This window comes from Nelumbo lutea, chromosome 1 (assembly GCF_056320005.1).
Source record: "Nelumbo lutea isolate HS-2025 chromosome 1, American lotus-T2T, whole genome shotgun sequence".
NCBI classification, from domain to species: Eukaryota; Viridiplantae; Streptophyta; class Magnoliopsida; order Proteales; family Nelumbonaceae; genus Nelumbo; species Nelumbo lutea.
Window position 1 is genome coordinate 102,225,512 of NC_142684.1, and position 15,425 is coordinate 102,240,936.

Below are 15,425 nucleotides of genomic sequence, written 5' to 3' on the forward strand. Positions count from 1 at the left end.
GGGTCTAGTGCCACTTTGGTTCCCTAACTTTAAATCGTGGCAATTTAGTACCCAAACTTTCAAAATGTGCCAATTTAGTACCTACCATTAATCAACCCATTAACTAGCTGTTAAGTGTCATTAGAAAAGATACAAATACCCATCAAGTGTATTCTAATTCTCTTTATCAACCATCCACACATTGACGAAAAATGAATAGTCTCAAATCCTTGCCTCTTCTGTTCAAGAAAATTTGGGTCACCAGAATGTCCCTTGAGACGTAACCCCAACTTTCTTGAATAGAATAGGCAATGATTTAATAATGTTCATTTTTTATCAATATATAAATAATTAATAAAGAAAATTAAACACATTTTAAAAGTTCGGATGCAATGACCAAAATGGCACTAGACCCTAAGTACAGGGCCTAATCGAAAATTTTCCCAATAAAAAAAAACGCACGCCTTGGCGTAACCTTAAGTTTCGCATACGTGTTCTAAGATTACCCGTAAGAGTGGGGGTAGAAAAGTCTTTGTGCTCAAAATTAGATTTCATCTTCGTTGTGTCCTCACTCACTTCCATCGCCGCAACATAGAGCTGAATGAAACCATCGCCACCACCTCCTTTCACAATTACTAACAGAGTTGGAAACCTTTGCCACCACCTCCATCGCTGCACAGCACAGAGTTGGGAACTTCGTTCAATCTACTGTCGGAGATATCGCCACCACCATTGGCCCTAACAAATTGGTATCACTACTGCAACCCTGTCTCTTCTCCGTCGTCGATAACTCGATATGTTGCAAATACCATGACAGATCTTACCCTTTAACCCTGTTGACCCCGAACACCACGAGAACTCTTACCCTTTCAACCTGTTGTAGTGTTGTTTTTCTTAGAAGTAGAACTCCTACGAATGAATAGCCAAAACCCTTCTCCTGCGGCCGCAGCTAGTTTCACCTTAGTCTAACGATTTTTAATTTTGCATCGCATCTCTAATAATCTTCTCCCGCAACGAAAACTTCATTGGATTGCATTCGTTCATCGTCATACTACTGACAGGTAATTTTTTTGTATGTTTATTCTGTTTTATTTTATTTTATTTTTTTTAATGTTATATCTGTTATTTCTCAGTTAAAAACAGCTCATAATATCTGTGTTTTGGGGGGTTTATCTTCAAATGTGGTGAAGGCAAAGATTTGCCTTTGTCTTTGTTGTTTAAGTTGCAACAAAACATTCGTATATTTATTGATCAGAATTCTGAGAATGAGAATTTTCCAGAATTGATGCCAAATGATAACTGAATCGCTCCCTCCATTCTCAATTTCTCAGCCTCCACTAGAAGCCCATTGGTGAAAGGAAGGAGGGAGACTAGGAGGGGAGAAGGCACAGAGACATAGCATTTGCTGCAGGAAGAACGACATGTTTGCAACTGCAATCAGGTGCATGGCTAAAAAGCCGAAGCCGAAGATGAAACCAATAGAGCTCAAAACGCCACCGGAACAAACCCAGACTATCACCCGTGCCATCTTCGACATTTTGAAGGAGCATGGCCCTCTCACTATCGCAAACACTTGGGAACATGTCAAGGTAATTTAATTTACATTATCCCTCCTTTCTCTTTCTCTCAAGTATGAAAAAGTGACCTTATTTTTTAATCTATGTAAAAAAAGTCGGGTGATAGCTAAACATTCAAAATGCTTATTTTTGGAGGTAGGTTATACCAATTTATGTTCCATACCAGGTTTCTCTATCGTCTGGTTGTGAAGATTTCTCTGCTCATTACCCCGTTGTATCTATAGGACATCTATGTTTATAGATGTAAAATTTAATGAATATTTCAAATCTTAGTTGTTTTTTCCTATTTAATTTCTTCCTCGCTTGTTATTTCTGGAAAACAAATTGATTTTTTTTGTGTTTCACGAAGTTGGGTTGAACTGAACTTTGGTTTTTTATGGTGGTTCATGATGGATGTTTTTTATTATTTTTTTATCAGTAAGAAAAAAAAAGATTTTATTAATTTTAATTTCAATATCAAGTATTACAATAGGTGGGTTTTTCCACCTTAGAGACAATCTTTATAATTTATAATTTTGCCCAAAACATTTGATGGATTGTTGTCCCTTGTTTGCTGCCATCCCATTTACTGAAAAGCATGTCTATAGACCCATGAGACTTGGGAGCTACCTCTTGTCCATGAAATGACCACCTACAAGTTCCTTTCCACCTTCAGTTCCCAGTTGTGGAAACTGAATTGTTTAGCAAATTTTAACCCATGGAGTAATCCACACATCTCTACTGTCAATGCATTACCATTTGTGAATGGCCCTGAATACAATGCTAAAACTTTTCCTTTTGAGTCCTTGAACACCCCTCCCAACCCCAACACAACCTAACTACCAATATAACTCTCATCAAAATTGAGTTTAACAAAGTTGATTGTTGGAGGTCTCCATTCCATATTTACTCTTTCCTTGGTTTGAGCCAATGAAGCCACTTCCTTCCAAGTTCTCAAAATGTCATTTGTTGAGAAACCTTGGAAACCCTCCAGTGCCTTCATATAATGTGCCACTTTAATTTTTGCCAAATCAATGACTTCCATTTCTATTTAACTCTTTTCACTAAAAATCCCCCCATTCCTTTCTTCCCATACAGTCCATAACACAATGATTCTCACTGCTTTTGGCTTTCCACAAAATTCTTCCCCTTTTTCTAGTTGTCTAAAGAAGTTTGGGTCAACCACATCTTGAGGAGTCCACTTGCACCCAAAGAGAACAAAGATGCTCTCAAATATAAAGTGCAAAAGGACAAGATAAAAAGATTTGGGAGATGGTTTCACCATTGTTCTTACACAAAAAGCACATGTGAGGTGATATGAACTTTGTTATAATTTGGCCTGCCTTTGAGTTCTGTTAGACTGATAACAGTTAGAAGAAAGAGGAAGAAAGAGAGAGAGAAAGGAGGAGAAAAAGAGAGAAGAAAAGTCTGGTTCGAATTAGGGTAAAAGTACCTCTCCCGTTCGGCCAAACATGTTTTTATATTGTTAATAGAATGGAAAAGACACATGTGCCCTTATTTAAGTGAGGGACACTAGTTCTAATATAATATTACAGATCAACAACCTCAACATAAGTATAAAGACAGAAATACCCCTACACTAATACTCCCCCTCAAGCTGGTGAGTATATATCATATAATCCCAGCTTGTTACATATGCAGTCCACTCTTCCCCGACTCAAAATTTTTGTAAATAAGGCTACCCATTGGTTCCTTGTATTAACGTATGCAGTGTCTATCACTCCATTCAGCACCTTCTCTCTCACAAAGTGATAGTCAACCTCTATGTGCCTGGTTCTTTCATGAAACACCGGATTAGAAGAAATATGAACTGCAGCCTGATTGTCACAATAGAGCTTCATTGGAGTATTAATGTTGTATCCTATCTCCTGTAGAAGGTTCCTTAGTTACACTAATTCACAAGCAGTATATGCCATAGCTCTATATTCTGCCTCTGCACTACTTCTTGCCACGACTCTGCTTCTTACTTTTCCATGTCACCAGATTACCCCCTAGAAAAGTGCAATAACCTGTGGTAAACCGCCTATCAGACATAGAACTAGCCCAGTCAGCATCAGTATACCCTTCTATTTCAAGTGTTCTACCACATTTGTATATCAAACCACGACTAGAGGCCCCTTTTAAATACCTTACAATTCTTATAACCGCATTCCAATGAGGAAGCAGAGGTTTTTGCATGAACTGACTTACCACACTAACCGCAAATGAAATATCTAGCCGAGTAATGGTTAGGTAGCTTAGTTTACCTACAAGTTGTCGGTATCTGCTAGGGTCTTCAAACACTTCACCCATATCACTGCTCAACTTAGTATTTGTTTCCATAGGTGTTTCAGCTGGTTTAGCACCTAACAAACATGCTTCCTCCAGCAAATCAAACACATATTTCCTCTTACACAAATTAATACCATACTTAGACCTTGTTACTTCTATCCCCAAGAAATATTTCAATTTACCAAGATCCTTTGTTTGAAAATGTTCCTGCAGAAAAGTCTTCAATTTGTCAATGCCCATTTTATCATTCCCGGTAATAACAATATCATCTACATACACCACCAATAGTATTTTTCCTATCGGAGAGTCATGACTGAAGACGAAATGATCAACTTGGCATTGTTTCATACCAAACTTCTTTACCACCTCACTGAACCTACTAAACCATGCTCGAGGAGACTATTTAAGCCCATATATAGCCTTCTTGAGGCATAGAAACCTCCAAGGGAAGAGGGCGACCACTCCTTTTCAGCCCTTTCCCTTATCTCCAATCGATGGCAGAGAAATCAAGGGAAAACCCTAGATTGAGTGCGTAGAAAACAGAAATCTGGGCAGATCTGAGTTGCTTAGTTGAGCTCTGATACCATGTTATAATTCGGCTTGCCTTTGAGTTCTGTTAGTCTGATAACAGTCAAGAAGAAAGAGGAAGAAAGAGGGAAGAAAGAGAGAGAGAAAGGAGGAGAAAAAGAGAAGAAAAGTCTGGTTCGAATTAGGGTAAAAGTACCTCTCCCATTCGGCCAGACATGTTTTTATATTATTAATAGAATGGAAAAGACACATGTGCCCTTATTTTAGTGAGGGACACTAGTTCTAATATAATATTACAGATCAACAACCTCAACATAAGTATAAAGATAGAAATACCCCTACACTAACAAACTTATTTGGCCTTCTTTTCTGCAGCATATCACAAGTGTTAATCTTTCCAAGGATAACTTCCAAACAAAGTGTATAGATTTTATGAGGGATTAACTTACTCCAAATTTCATTCACCAAGAAATTTACCCCCGAGGATGAAGGCTGAACTAAAAAGTTGAAAAAAGAAGCACAAGTGAAAGTAGCATTTGAAGTGATGGACCAAATGGTGTTTCAAAAGCGCAAGGCACAAGGTGAGGCACATGCCTTTTTGAAGCAAGGCACAAAAATACAAAAAAAAAAAGATAAAATATAAAAAAAGGTCAGAAATTTCCAAAAAAAGCCAAAAAATTAAAAAAAATATATTAAACATAATATTAATAAAAAATGTAAAGTTAAATTTTAAAATAATGTTTTAAAAACCTATTATCTAAAATTAAAATACATAAACATAAGATGTAAAGCATATTCAAATGAGAATTTAAAAATAAAATCAAACATATAAAACATTTTTCAAGCATGTAAAACCTCTAATCTCTTTTTTCACTCAATTGCATTACTTCAAGTAGCTAATGTAATGTAAAACATATTACATTCCTGATTTTACGAGCCGCCTTTGTGCCATGCCACTCAAGGCAAGCCCAAACAAGTCCACGTTAGGTCTTAAATTCTTAGTTTTCACACAAAAAATAATGTTTTTATAGTTTTAATTGCTTTTTAAGAAGATATTTCACACAAATAATGATTTTGTGTGAAAATTAAGAATTTAAGACCTAACATAGACTTGTTTGGGTCTGCCTCGAGGGGCATGGCAATGGGGTTCGGGGGGTGGAGCCCCTGGCCCAGCTGCTATGTTCAAAAAAAGCAAAAAAACATCAATTTTTCAAAAGGCACACCAGGCATGAGGCGCATACCCTGAAATGCACCTCGCCTATGCGCCTAGATGTCGCCTTGACAACTATGTTAGATAGTTCAGTTTTTGGTTTTGGCTCACATAGTTGTTAAACCGGTTAACCGAACAAACTGATTTGGACACAAAACAATTGTGGTCCCTGTTGCATTTCGTGTTTGCCAAGTTTCCAAAAATGTCAAAACTCAAAAGCCAAATAAAAGAAAAGAGGGGATAGTATTTACTGGAATACTAATAGGCTGGGGCCACTGGGCTTCCCTCTACTCCCTTTTTCATGGAACTTAAAGTTAGAACCGTCTTCCTCTCCTCCTTCTATTTTGAGTCAAAAAGACTCAAAGGCTTTCAGTTTCAGAGATACAGAGACCCAAGACTCAAGACTTTTAGTCCAGGAGGCAGAGACTCAAGACTCAAGTCAAGACTACTGTTCACTTCAGGCGTTCACAATTGGCTACAGCCTTGCAAGTAGATAAATCTCTGTTTTCGATAGAACCCATAAGGCTAGAACTCAGTATACATATACTGATAATGGCTTACTGAATAACTGTCACCACCCCACGAGTACAGGGTGTGAATGTGTAATTTACCCTAGAATTTAAACCCCCTACTAACTATCCTACCCTGCAGCTAGAAGCTTAATTTATTATCAACCAACAATGGCATTGGATTGCCACAGGATTTTCTGCTAAAGATTTTATTGATAACCATCAACGAAAATGGCTTTACAGGAGAGAGGTAGAACCCAGAGGTTTAGTATTGTTATGGCTTTTCTGTTAAGGATTGTTCAAGTGGGTCAAATTGTTAAAGGAATGAGAAAAGAGCGTACTTGCTACCTTATAATTGATGAATATATATGATATATCATCTCCAATTGTTCTTCCAACTTACAACACTTGATCAGAAGGATAAACGTAGTTAACATTTACAGTTTAACACAACATGAGAGAGAATCTGTGTGGACAGTAGACCAAACACAATACATCAAGGTTTGTCAGATAAAATTAATCTGATGGTTAGCCTGTAAGAACACTACTGGCAGTGGTAACAACCAGCAAATCTGAAACTCTGAAGGCATGTACACTTATGGTCATTTAATTAAGGGGTAACCTACAATAGTATCGCCTATCAAACAAAACCGATTTGCACAATATAAAGAAAAAAACAAGAAGGCAAAAAAACCAAAACACTGCATTTTCTTTATCTATTGCATCATATTTTGCAAGTTGCAATTAGCATGAAGGTTAGTACTTCATTGTTTCTCCACCTTTTCAACCTCTCCATGACAGCCACAGTCTGAAATGGACGGAGATGAGGACTGAGATGCACTGGTCTTACCCTTGCTATCTGAAGCAGTGGAACCCATTTCCATGGTTTCCCCTGGTTTCTGTTGTCATAATAGCTCCCAAGTGAAACGTGAATTGGTTATATTCCATCACTCCTTCAACCATGATCTAATGTATGGCTAGCTCCACTGGTAATCCATTGCTTCTCTTCACAGGTTTCACTCTTTTTTGTGGGTGCTGGCTTCTGGGTACAGTGATGAGGCATTTTGGTATAAAATGCTTTGACAGGTTTATTACTTTGTGTTTTTGAGAGAGAGAGAGATCGTAATGCAATGCAGCAGTGAGCCTGATCCGAGAGACATGGTGGAAGTGGGTACTATGGAGCACATTATTTCGGTTTTAACCGAAATATCCAAAACAGCCAAAAGAAATCTCAGTTCAGTTCGATCGGTTTTAGTATATTTTGGTTTCGGTTCGGTTTATCATTTTATTAAATCGGTTTTTCAAGTATTTGTTTCTCAGTTCGGTTTTGAACCAAAAAAACCGAATGCTCACCCCTTCCTTGTGCCAAAGCCTATCACTTTCCAAAGGGAACCTCCACAACTATTTCGCCAAGAGGGCTAAATTCTTTTGGGTTAAATTTCCTATTCCTAGCCCACTCTTTTCTTTAGGTTTACAGTTTTACTAACCTACTCCCATTTCACCAAGTGGTATTTGTGTTTTGCTGTTGGTGGTGGTGGTGTACTGGAATGTTGGTGGTATTATTTATTTATTTATTTTTGTTCCAGTTCCTTTAGTAGTGACTGAGTTTTCTATGCATTGAAATAAATATGTTTTATGAGTGTGCGTGCACGCGTGCAGCAGTTTTGCAATTTTTTGCCATGCTGGTACATGGAGTCTAAGAGGAGTATGCCCTGTTCATAAGCGTTCCTTGAGAACCTTCTGTTCATTTGAGTGTGACAGGAATTACAGGATGGTTCACTATTAGCACGATCTAGTCATTAGTTGCCTTTTTGTGTAATGGTCTTAAACCCTCTCCTTTCTTCTGTTTGACGTTATTGATTAGAAACCATGGCTGTTCAGCACTTCTACCTGATTGTGTGGGTAGTCTGGTAAACAAGTCTTGTGGCTTACTGAAAGCGTCTTTTCCTCTTTTATGCAGAGACATTTTTCTTTTGTTTGAAAACATATGTGTAAATGGAAATTAATTGACAAGAAACGTATTAATGGAAAGGGGAGAGGTATAAGATTAGGACAATTTACACATACCTTCTGCAAGGTTGTCAATCCTTTCATTTTTTATCCTGATACTTAAGAGAACAAGATGGTATATATGAAGGAAGCTCCCAAATCTTCTTAGTACATGGATCAACCTCCAAGAATCTTAAAAGTTGTTGAAACTTGAAAGCCCAAAACATGTCATTTCTTAGTTTCTTTCCAACTTCTAGATTACTATGCTCAGATCATTTGAACTTTTAAACTTTTAAATGGTATTAATTCTTTAGGTTTGTTGGCATTGCATTTTTTTCTGAAAGCATCAAAAACCAAGGGGTTATCAATTCTATGTTGTTGATAAAATCCTCCAATTCCAGATGTAATTGTCAATGGAGCATCCATTATTTAATTTAACCAAATCTTCTTAGGGTGAGAACCATGTGGGAGATGCTATAACAGACCAGGGGGTCACAAGTTATGAATAAAAATAAATTTGTTTTTGATTCCTAGAGTTTTGTATGGTACAGATGGAAGTCATAATGTATTTTCTGTGCTCATTATTCCAAAACAAACAAGTAGAAATGGAACGTAGTGTGGAAAGTGTCACCCCAGAATTTATGAAGTTTAAGTGTCTTATGTGTGCCTGACAGGGATACAACACTGGATGGAGGTGAGGGCAATGCAACTTCGTACTGTAACCCAACAGGAAATGTTTAGTCTATGAGTTCTGAATTCTGGGATCAGATGTTGGAAACCGGGAGAATTCAGGGGGATTCAAAGGATAAAGATACATTTTGATACACACTAATACACACTACCTTTAAAATATTAAAACTCTTTAAGTTGTGGGTATTGGGGACCCTAAAAATCAATATGTATTGACTGCTACACACTGATACATTTTGATATTTTGAACCTTGGCACTGAATAGAACGGAAAGGTGAAACAGGATTCATGTAACTGACCCCATATAGTTGGGACAAGGCTTAGATGATGATGATGACATTCTTCTTAATTGAGTCCATGATAGGTTTTAGAATTGTATCTCAAAACTTTTATGAATAGAGATTGATGTGGTCTTGCTATATTGGACACATTTTGGTTGTTCAGATATGAAAAAAGCATCATATCATAAAAACCTATGGTTGCGTCTTTTAAGTTTCCATTATTTAATTACTAAGTTGAGTGAAAAAAGATTTATCAAAAAAAAGTTAAGTGAAAAAAGATTTATCAAAAAAAAAAAGTTTAGTGAAAAAAGAAAAAAATCACTAAATGAATTACTGTTGTCATCTTCAGTGATCTCTCATCACCTTCTATTGTAATACACGCTGTACTCTTTCTTTATTTTAATAAATTTTCTTTTTTATTTACTACAAAAAAATACCCTGGTAGAGATGCATGATCGAATGGGAAAATGTGCTGAAGTTCATAGATATGAAAAGAAGCAATTTACAAATCAATGGGAGAGGGTTCTTTTTGTTGATTCTGTCTCCTGAGTAACACAATATAACCTTATTTATCCAAAGAAATACTGCCAAGGTGACTTACACTGACAAGGGAAAAACTGGAGGCATACATGATTGAGGATTGTACCATTTGACACAAGATGGCAGTTTACAAGATGTCTAGCAATTGACAATCAAAACCCTATATTTCATCAACTTGACCAGTTAAAATTAAAAATAAATCTAACATGAAGATGAAAAGAGAGTGGTCCATGGAAAGTGATGGAATTAGATAGGAGTACAAGTGATAGATCTTGTCATTTTTTTCTTCTCAAGTATAGTTATATGAAGGAGAAAAAGGTGAATACATGACAGGATGTACAATACTATAGCCAACAGAAATAAAATGCTATCATACCCTTAGAATAAACATTAGACAGACATAGACCTATCACTGAAATATCCATCCCAAACCTGATGTAGCTTAAGTCATGGCTGATCTGTCTGTTTTTGGTCACCTGCATTGTGCTACGATCTTTATAATTTATAAACAATTGTTATTGTCATAATAGTAAAGTCATGGAAAATCCAGCATTTAGATACTTCTGCAGTAGGCCAATGTTTGATTCAAATCATGGATCATTCAGTAGCAGAGTGCTCCTAAAGTAATCAAATAGGAAAATGTTAGCATAGCTTTAGAAAATTGGACATTATGTATATAAGCAGACCAGTGATGTTAACAACAAAATCAGAAGCGGTCCAGTGTGTCTAGGATGAAGTCTTTAGAAGTGAATTTCAAAATGTCTATTATCTTTAGATGTCAACCCCATGCTTGTCAAGTTTAACTTGTCAATTGTCATAGTGCTTGCAGCTTATTAAACTTGTAATTAGCCTTCATGTTTAAAACGTCTGGCTGACTATTGATGGAAAGACTTGGTTTTGAACTGATCTTCTATCCTATCTTTAATCTGCACCTTGTACTTTCATAAACATTATTCCATGATTTAATATCCAAGTGACTGCTCAGGACGTTGGCTTGAGAGGATTGACAAGCAAAAGACACATGAAAATAGTATTGAGATGGATGAGGGAAAGACAGAAGATTAGATTGATATGCAACCATGTGGGGCCCCATAAGCAGTTCCTCTACACTACTTGGTTCACAAATCCCAACATTAAGCCCTTAAAACCAAGAAATGGTTCTTCACAACCATAGCCACAGGGTATCTATGGATGCAAATTGTGCTTTTTCACAGCCATTGCTGCTGGGGATAAAAGATTACTAGTGGTGACCTGTTCCACATCCCAAATTCATGTGGAAATTTTGTAAATACGTGCATAGATTTTAATATCCTCTCTCTCTCTCTCTCTCCATTTTTCTGTATGTTTTTCTTTCTGTGAACTTATTTCTGCATAATGATTGCATAATTTTACATTTAACACTGGTATTAGGTCAAACTTGAGTGGTCAATAGGAGATGATATATTGGGTGAAAATTAATACTTCTGAGTCATTACTCGTAATTCAATATGCTGATCCTTTTTTCTGTAATTGTCCTTTATGTTAGCATTCAATCTTCAATAAATCTTAGGGTATTGTTTGATATCTCAAATAATAAATGTCATTGAGACATATTTTCTTGAAATATTTTCCATATTTCAACATGATTCTGCTTGATATCCTAGGCATGGTTTGTTCTTTTGCAACATTTTGGAATTTGGAACATATCACCAAATTTGGTTTTGAAATCTTACATTTCTTTTCCCCCCGATATTTTAATTTTTGGATGGATCATAAAAAGTTAAAAAAAAAATGTTCACAAAACTTTCACATAACCAATTAGCGGTTGGTTTTCTTTTGTAGCAGTTTTCATTGTCCCGTACAACCATTTGAATGAAGTTCTTAAGTTGAGCTCTCCCAAACGGGCACACCCATTGATGATGGCTTGTAGGCTTTCCCAGCGATATCTACACAACCAAAAAGGCTTCGTTTGGATTTGGCAAGATATGTGGACAACTAGCAATAGCTTGGGAAGCTGTTCTTCCTTCAGCACGGCTTATAGGCACATCCATTGTACGTGCTAGAGTCCACAGCTTAAGCCGTTCCAGACGGGGGGCCTAAAGATGATCATTAGGCGGCTGTTTGGCATCGTTGCTGTTTCCTGGAGCAATGGTGCCACATCAGCGTTATTTCAGAGAAAATGGTGCTTCAGAAAATGGGCATTTGTTTGGAATCGTTTTTGCATAAAAAATGGTGCTCCAAACCACGCTTTGGAAATTGGGAAGCCATGGCCTGGAGTAATGCCAAATTTGGTGTTTCCTACAGCTCATTGTTGCTAAAAAGGCAGTGATGTGACACTACTATGGCATTGGATAATGGGTATCAGTGCTGAAAGCATTTCTTGGAGCAATGATACCAAACAAAAAAAGTTGATGTTGCTCTAAGAAACGTCTTACTTTGGCAGCAACGATTCCAAACAAAAATAAAAGCACTGTTTTCTGAGAAAACGGTGCTCCAAGCCACACATCAGCAGCACCGTTTTCTGATACCAAACATATACTAGATATCCTTACTCTTTCACGTATGTATGGGTGTTGTCTCCACCCTTTACCCCCACTTAACACTTGAAAGATAAGCAATCTGTTGCAACTTGAAGGGGTTAGAACTTAGAAGAGGATCAAGGGCAGATAAAAAAGACATTAATTGAAGTAGCAATAAGTGGCTTAATGCTCATAATATGGTTTGACTATTCAGTTCAAATGGACAATCCATTTCAACTTAAAAAAAAAAAATAAAGAATTAAAATAAAAATGACCAAAAATTGTTGAATAAGTTGATGGTTCAACTGCCCGAGTTGCCTGAATGGTTTTTGGGTTGAATGGTCCAACTGTCTGAGTCAACGATAGTTCAAAATTACTGTTCATATAAATGAGCAGAACATGATTCATATAAATGATTCTTTATGATTGGGGTAAGGCTTAGATGATAATGGTGGTGTTTGATTTTGGATTGAAAAAAAAAAAAAAAACATTTTACTCCGAGGTGTGCCCTTCTGCTGATCAAAGGCGATTAAGGAATGAGGAGGTCTCCAAATCATTTTTTTAAGAAAAAACAAATGAAATTACTGAGAAAATGAATATCACAATACAAAGTGATACATGCCAGAAGCAATATGTAGATGTAAACATGCCTCTATTAATGAAACTAACAAAAGCATGAATTTTCTACACATCCAAACATGCTTGGTGCATTTTCTTTTCAAAAAGTTCATGTTGTAGTGGTCATCTCTCATCTGAAGGGAAGATAAAAGCTGGAACCTCATTTGTATAAGATCCAACCTATTGCTATTCCAATTCCAGAGATCATTTTACACAAGGTTTTAATGGTAGGAAATGATTTAAAAAATTGGAACAATTAACAAATGGACCACCGAAAATGTTTCTCTATTATAGAATTCTAAGTTCAGTTTGGAAAGAGTACAAATACAAATATGTACAGTATAAATATATATAAAATAATAACAAAATATGAGGTTTTGCACTCTATTATATATGTACTCCTTCCAAACTGAGCCTAAGACAAATCTATCTTTCACCCATTCATGATCATTATTTTCCATCATCAATCTCCATTCACAAGTTCGTTTACAGCAGTAGCAGCGTAATTGCAGGACAAGCCTATCAATTTCCTTAGAGAGAAACCTGAATACTCAATCGAAAGAAAGGCAACAAAACAGTTCCATGACCCAGTGTTGCCTAGCGAACTTACCATTAGGGCTGTCAATAGACTGAATATTGGTCCAATCCGATTCAATCCACTATGAATTCATTACAGACAGGCCAGGTCCAATCCAATCTGTTGAATACTTTAGACCATTCTAGACCGGTTCAATTTAATCTCTAGACCATCCAAACTGTTCAAATTGGGTCCAATCCAAACCTGGTCCATTGACACTCAGTACTTTTATCTAATGTCAATGGACTGAGTTCCATTTGACACAATCCAATATAAATCCATTACAAATGGACTAGGTCCAATCCAGTTCAATAAATATTTTGGACTATTAAGTCTGGACTGGTTCAATTTAATATGCCTTATTGGTCCATCCGATTCATTCAAAATGATTTTGATTTAGATGGATCCGAGTCCATTGACACCAAGGTAATAAACTATCTAACATTAATTAATGGAAGGCTGGATAAACACTTGCAATTTCAAAAAATAAATGGCATAGGATAGTTGAAAAAGTTGGAATGGAAATTGAATTAAACGTGGATGGTACAACATATGGGGGGGCACGAGGGGAGTGGGCATTTTGGCCAAGGATCACAATAGGAAGCACATTGGTAGTAGATGCAAAACTTTTCTGTCATGATGTCTTCTACAAGAACTTGAAGCGTTGGACTTTCTTAAAAGGACTGCTAATTGCATTAGAGCTGGGTTTTTATTTCATTACAGTTGAATGTGACACCCTACTCATCAGCAAGTTTTACTGCATAGAGCTATCCTCGCCACCTTAGAGAAGGAAAAAACACCAATTAGTGATAAAATAGCATATCACAACTAACATTTTTAATATTGTTAAAAAGTTTTGGTGATAAATGCATCTTGTGAAATATAAGCCAATGAAAATTAAATAGACCATATGATATATTTAATGTGAGTGATTGAAATATTGATTACATGTGCAACAAATATTCGTAAATGCACTATAATTGGACTATGTTTCTATTTCTATTCAACATGCCAACCCAGATAATAATATGGTGGCTCATTTGCTTGTCAAAAAATGCATAAACAGATACAGTGAAACATGGTCCCCCTTCTTCCTTACTTCATTTCATCTTTGGTTAGGCCGGAGGAGGCCATGCAATTTTTATTGATGAGTGGAATCGGCCTTGAAAAACAAAGTGACAAATTTACCCTTGCCCGGTCTCTATTAAACTTGTTTATGGGCAAGGTAGCCCGATGGGCTGGCCTGGCCCAGCCCAGCCTGTTCTTTATTGGGCTTAGACAAAGTTTTAGGCCCATATGTATGGATTCAGGCTCTAAACACCAGGCCCATATAATGTGCTTTAAGTAAAACAGATTGGCAAAATAGGATTTATGTGCCAAGTTGCCAACCCCGTATAGTTGGGATATGGCATCGATGATGATAAATAATATTATGTAATATATAATTAATGTATTATAATATATTGGGCTTCAGACTTTATATAAAGATTGGGCTTGAGCCTGGTCATTTTCAGTTAATAAAGAGGTAAAGACAGCCAAAACCTGGCCCTGCCCGGCCCGTGAACAGGTCTAGTCTCTAACTCTCTACGTTTAGGACTGTAAATAGATTAGATTTGGATTGGATTAAAAAAAAAAATCAAAGCCGATCTGATTTATTGAAAACTTGTATCTGAACCTGATCCAAAATCTGATTGGATTTGAAGACATTGGGTTCGAATTCGAATCCTAAGGGATTTGGATTAATCCAACTCCACTTTAATTTGTTAAAATACAAAAAATTAAAACGTTAATCATTTTTTATCTTTTTGTATAATTTATTAATGTTAATATAACATACCGGATTTATTATATATATATATATATATATAAATTCATATATAATATAATATAATATTATAATATAAAAAATATATTTTTTTTATAATTTTATATATAGTTATATAAAATTGGGTAAATTACAAATAGGTATCATGAACTTTTAATTGCAACACTTGAGTACCCTAAACTTTCAAAATTAGAAACTTGGGTCCATCCATTAGTATTCTGTCAATTCAACTTTACATAATTTCAAAAATACCCTTCTCATGTATTTTTGAGATCATTCTACAAAATAAAATCATCACTAGAGAATGCTGTCATCAGAAATTTTGAATATGTT

The 15,425-nt window shown here is 36.2% G+C and overlaps 1 protein-coding gene across 2 annotated transcripts; it reads left to right on the top strand.

The window, feature by feature from the left end:
* The first annotated feature begins 548 nt into the window (after positions 1-548).
* On the top strand, positions 549-11,083 carry LOC148876472 (thiamine-phosphate synthase). 2 transcript variants are annotated; one of them, XM_088966926.1, is made up of 3 exons: positions 549-1,040; positions 1,260-1,568; positions 10,560-11,083. In XM_088966926.1, the coding sequence occupies exons 2-3, from the start codon at positions 1,401-1,403 to the stop codon at positions 10,746-10,748; spliced, it is 357 nt and encodes a 118-aa protein (XP_088823052.1). In that variant the 5' UTR covers positions 549-1,040; positions 1,260-1,400; the 3' UTR covers positions 10,749-11,083. The 2 variants fall into 2 exon arrangements, with proteins under 2 accessions (XP_088823052.1, XP_088823051.1); XM_088966925.1 differs by having other exon boundaries at positions 550-1,040; positions 1,311-1,568.
* The last annotated feature ends 4,342 nt before the right edge of the window (positions 11,084-15,425 follow it).

Excerpts from the sequence above, each read along its gene's own strand:
- LOC148876472 (XM_088966926.1), top strand. The coding sequence starts at position 1,401 with ATGTTTGCAACTGCAATCAGGTGCATGGCTAAAAAGCCGAAGCCGAAG. Across the intron at positions 1,569-10,559 it reads ACACTTGGGAACATGTCAAG|GACGTTGGCTTGAGAGGATT; the intron begins GTAATTTAATTT and ends GTGACTGCTCAG.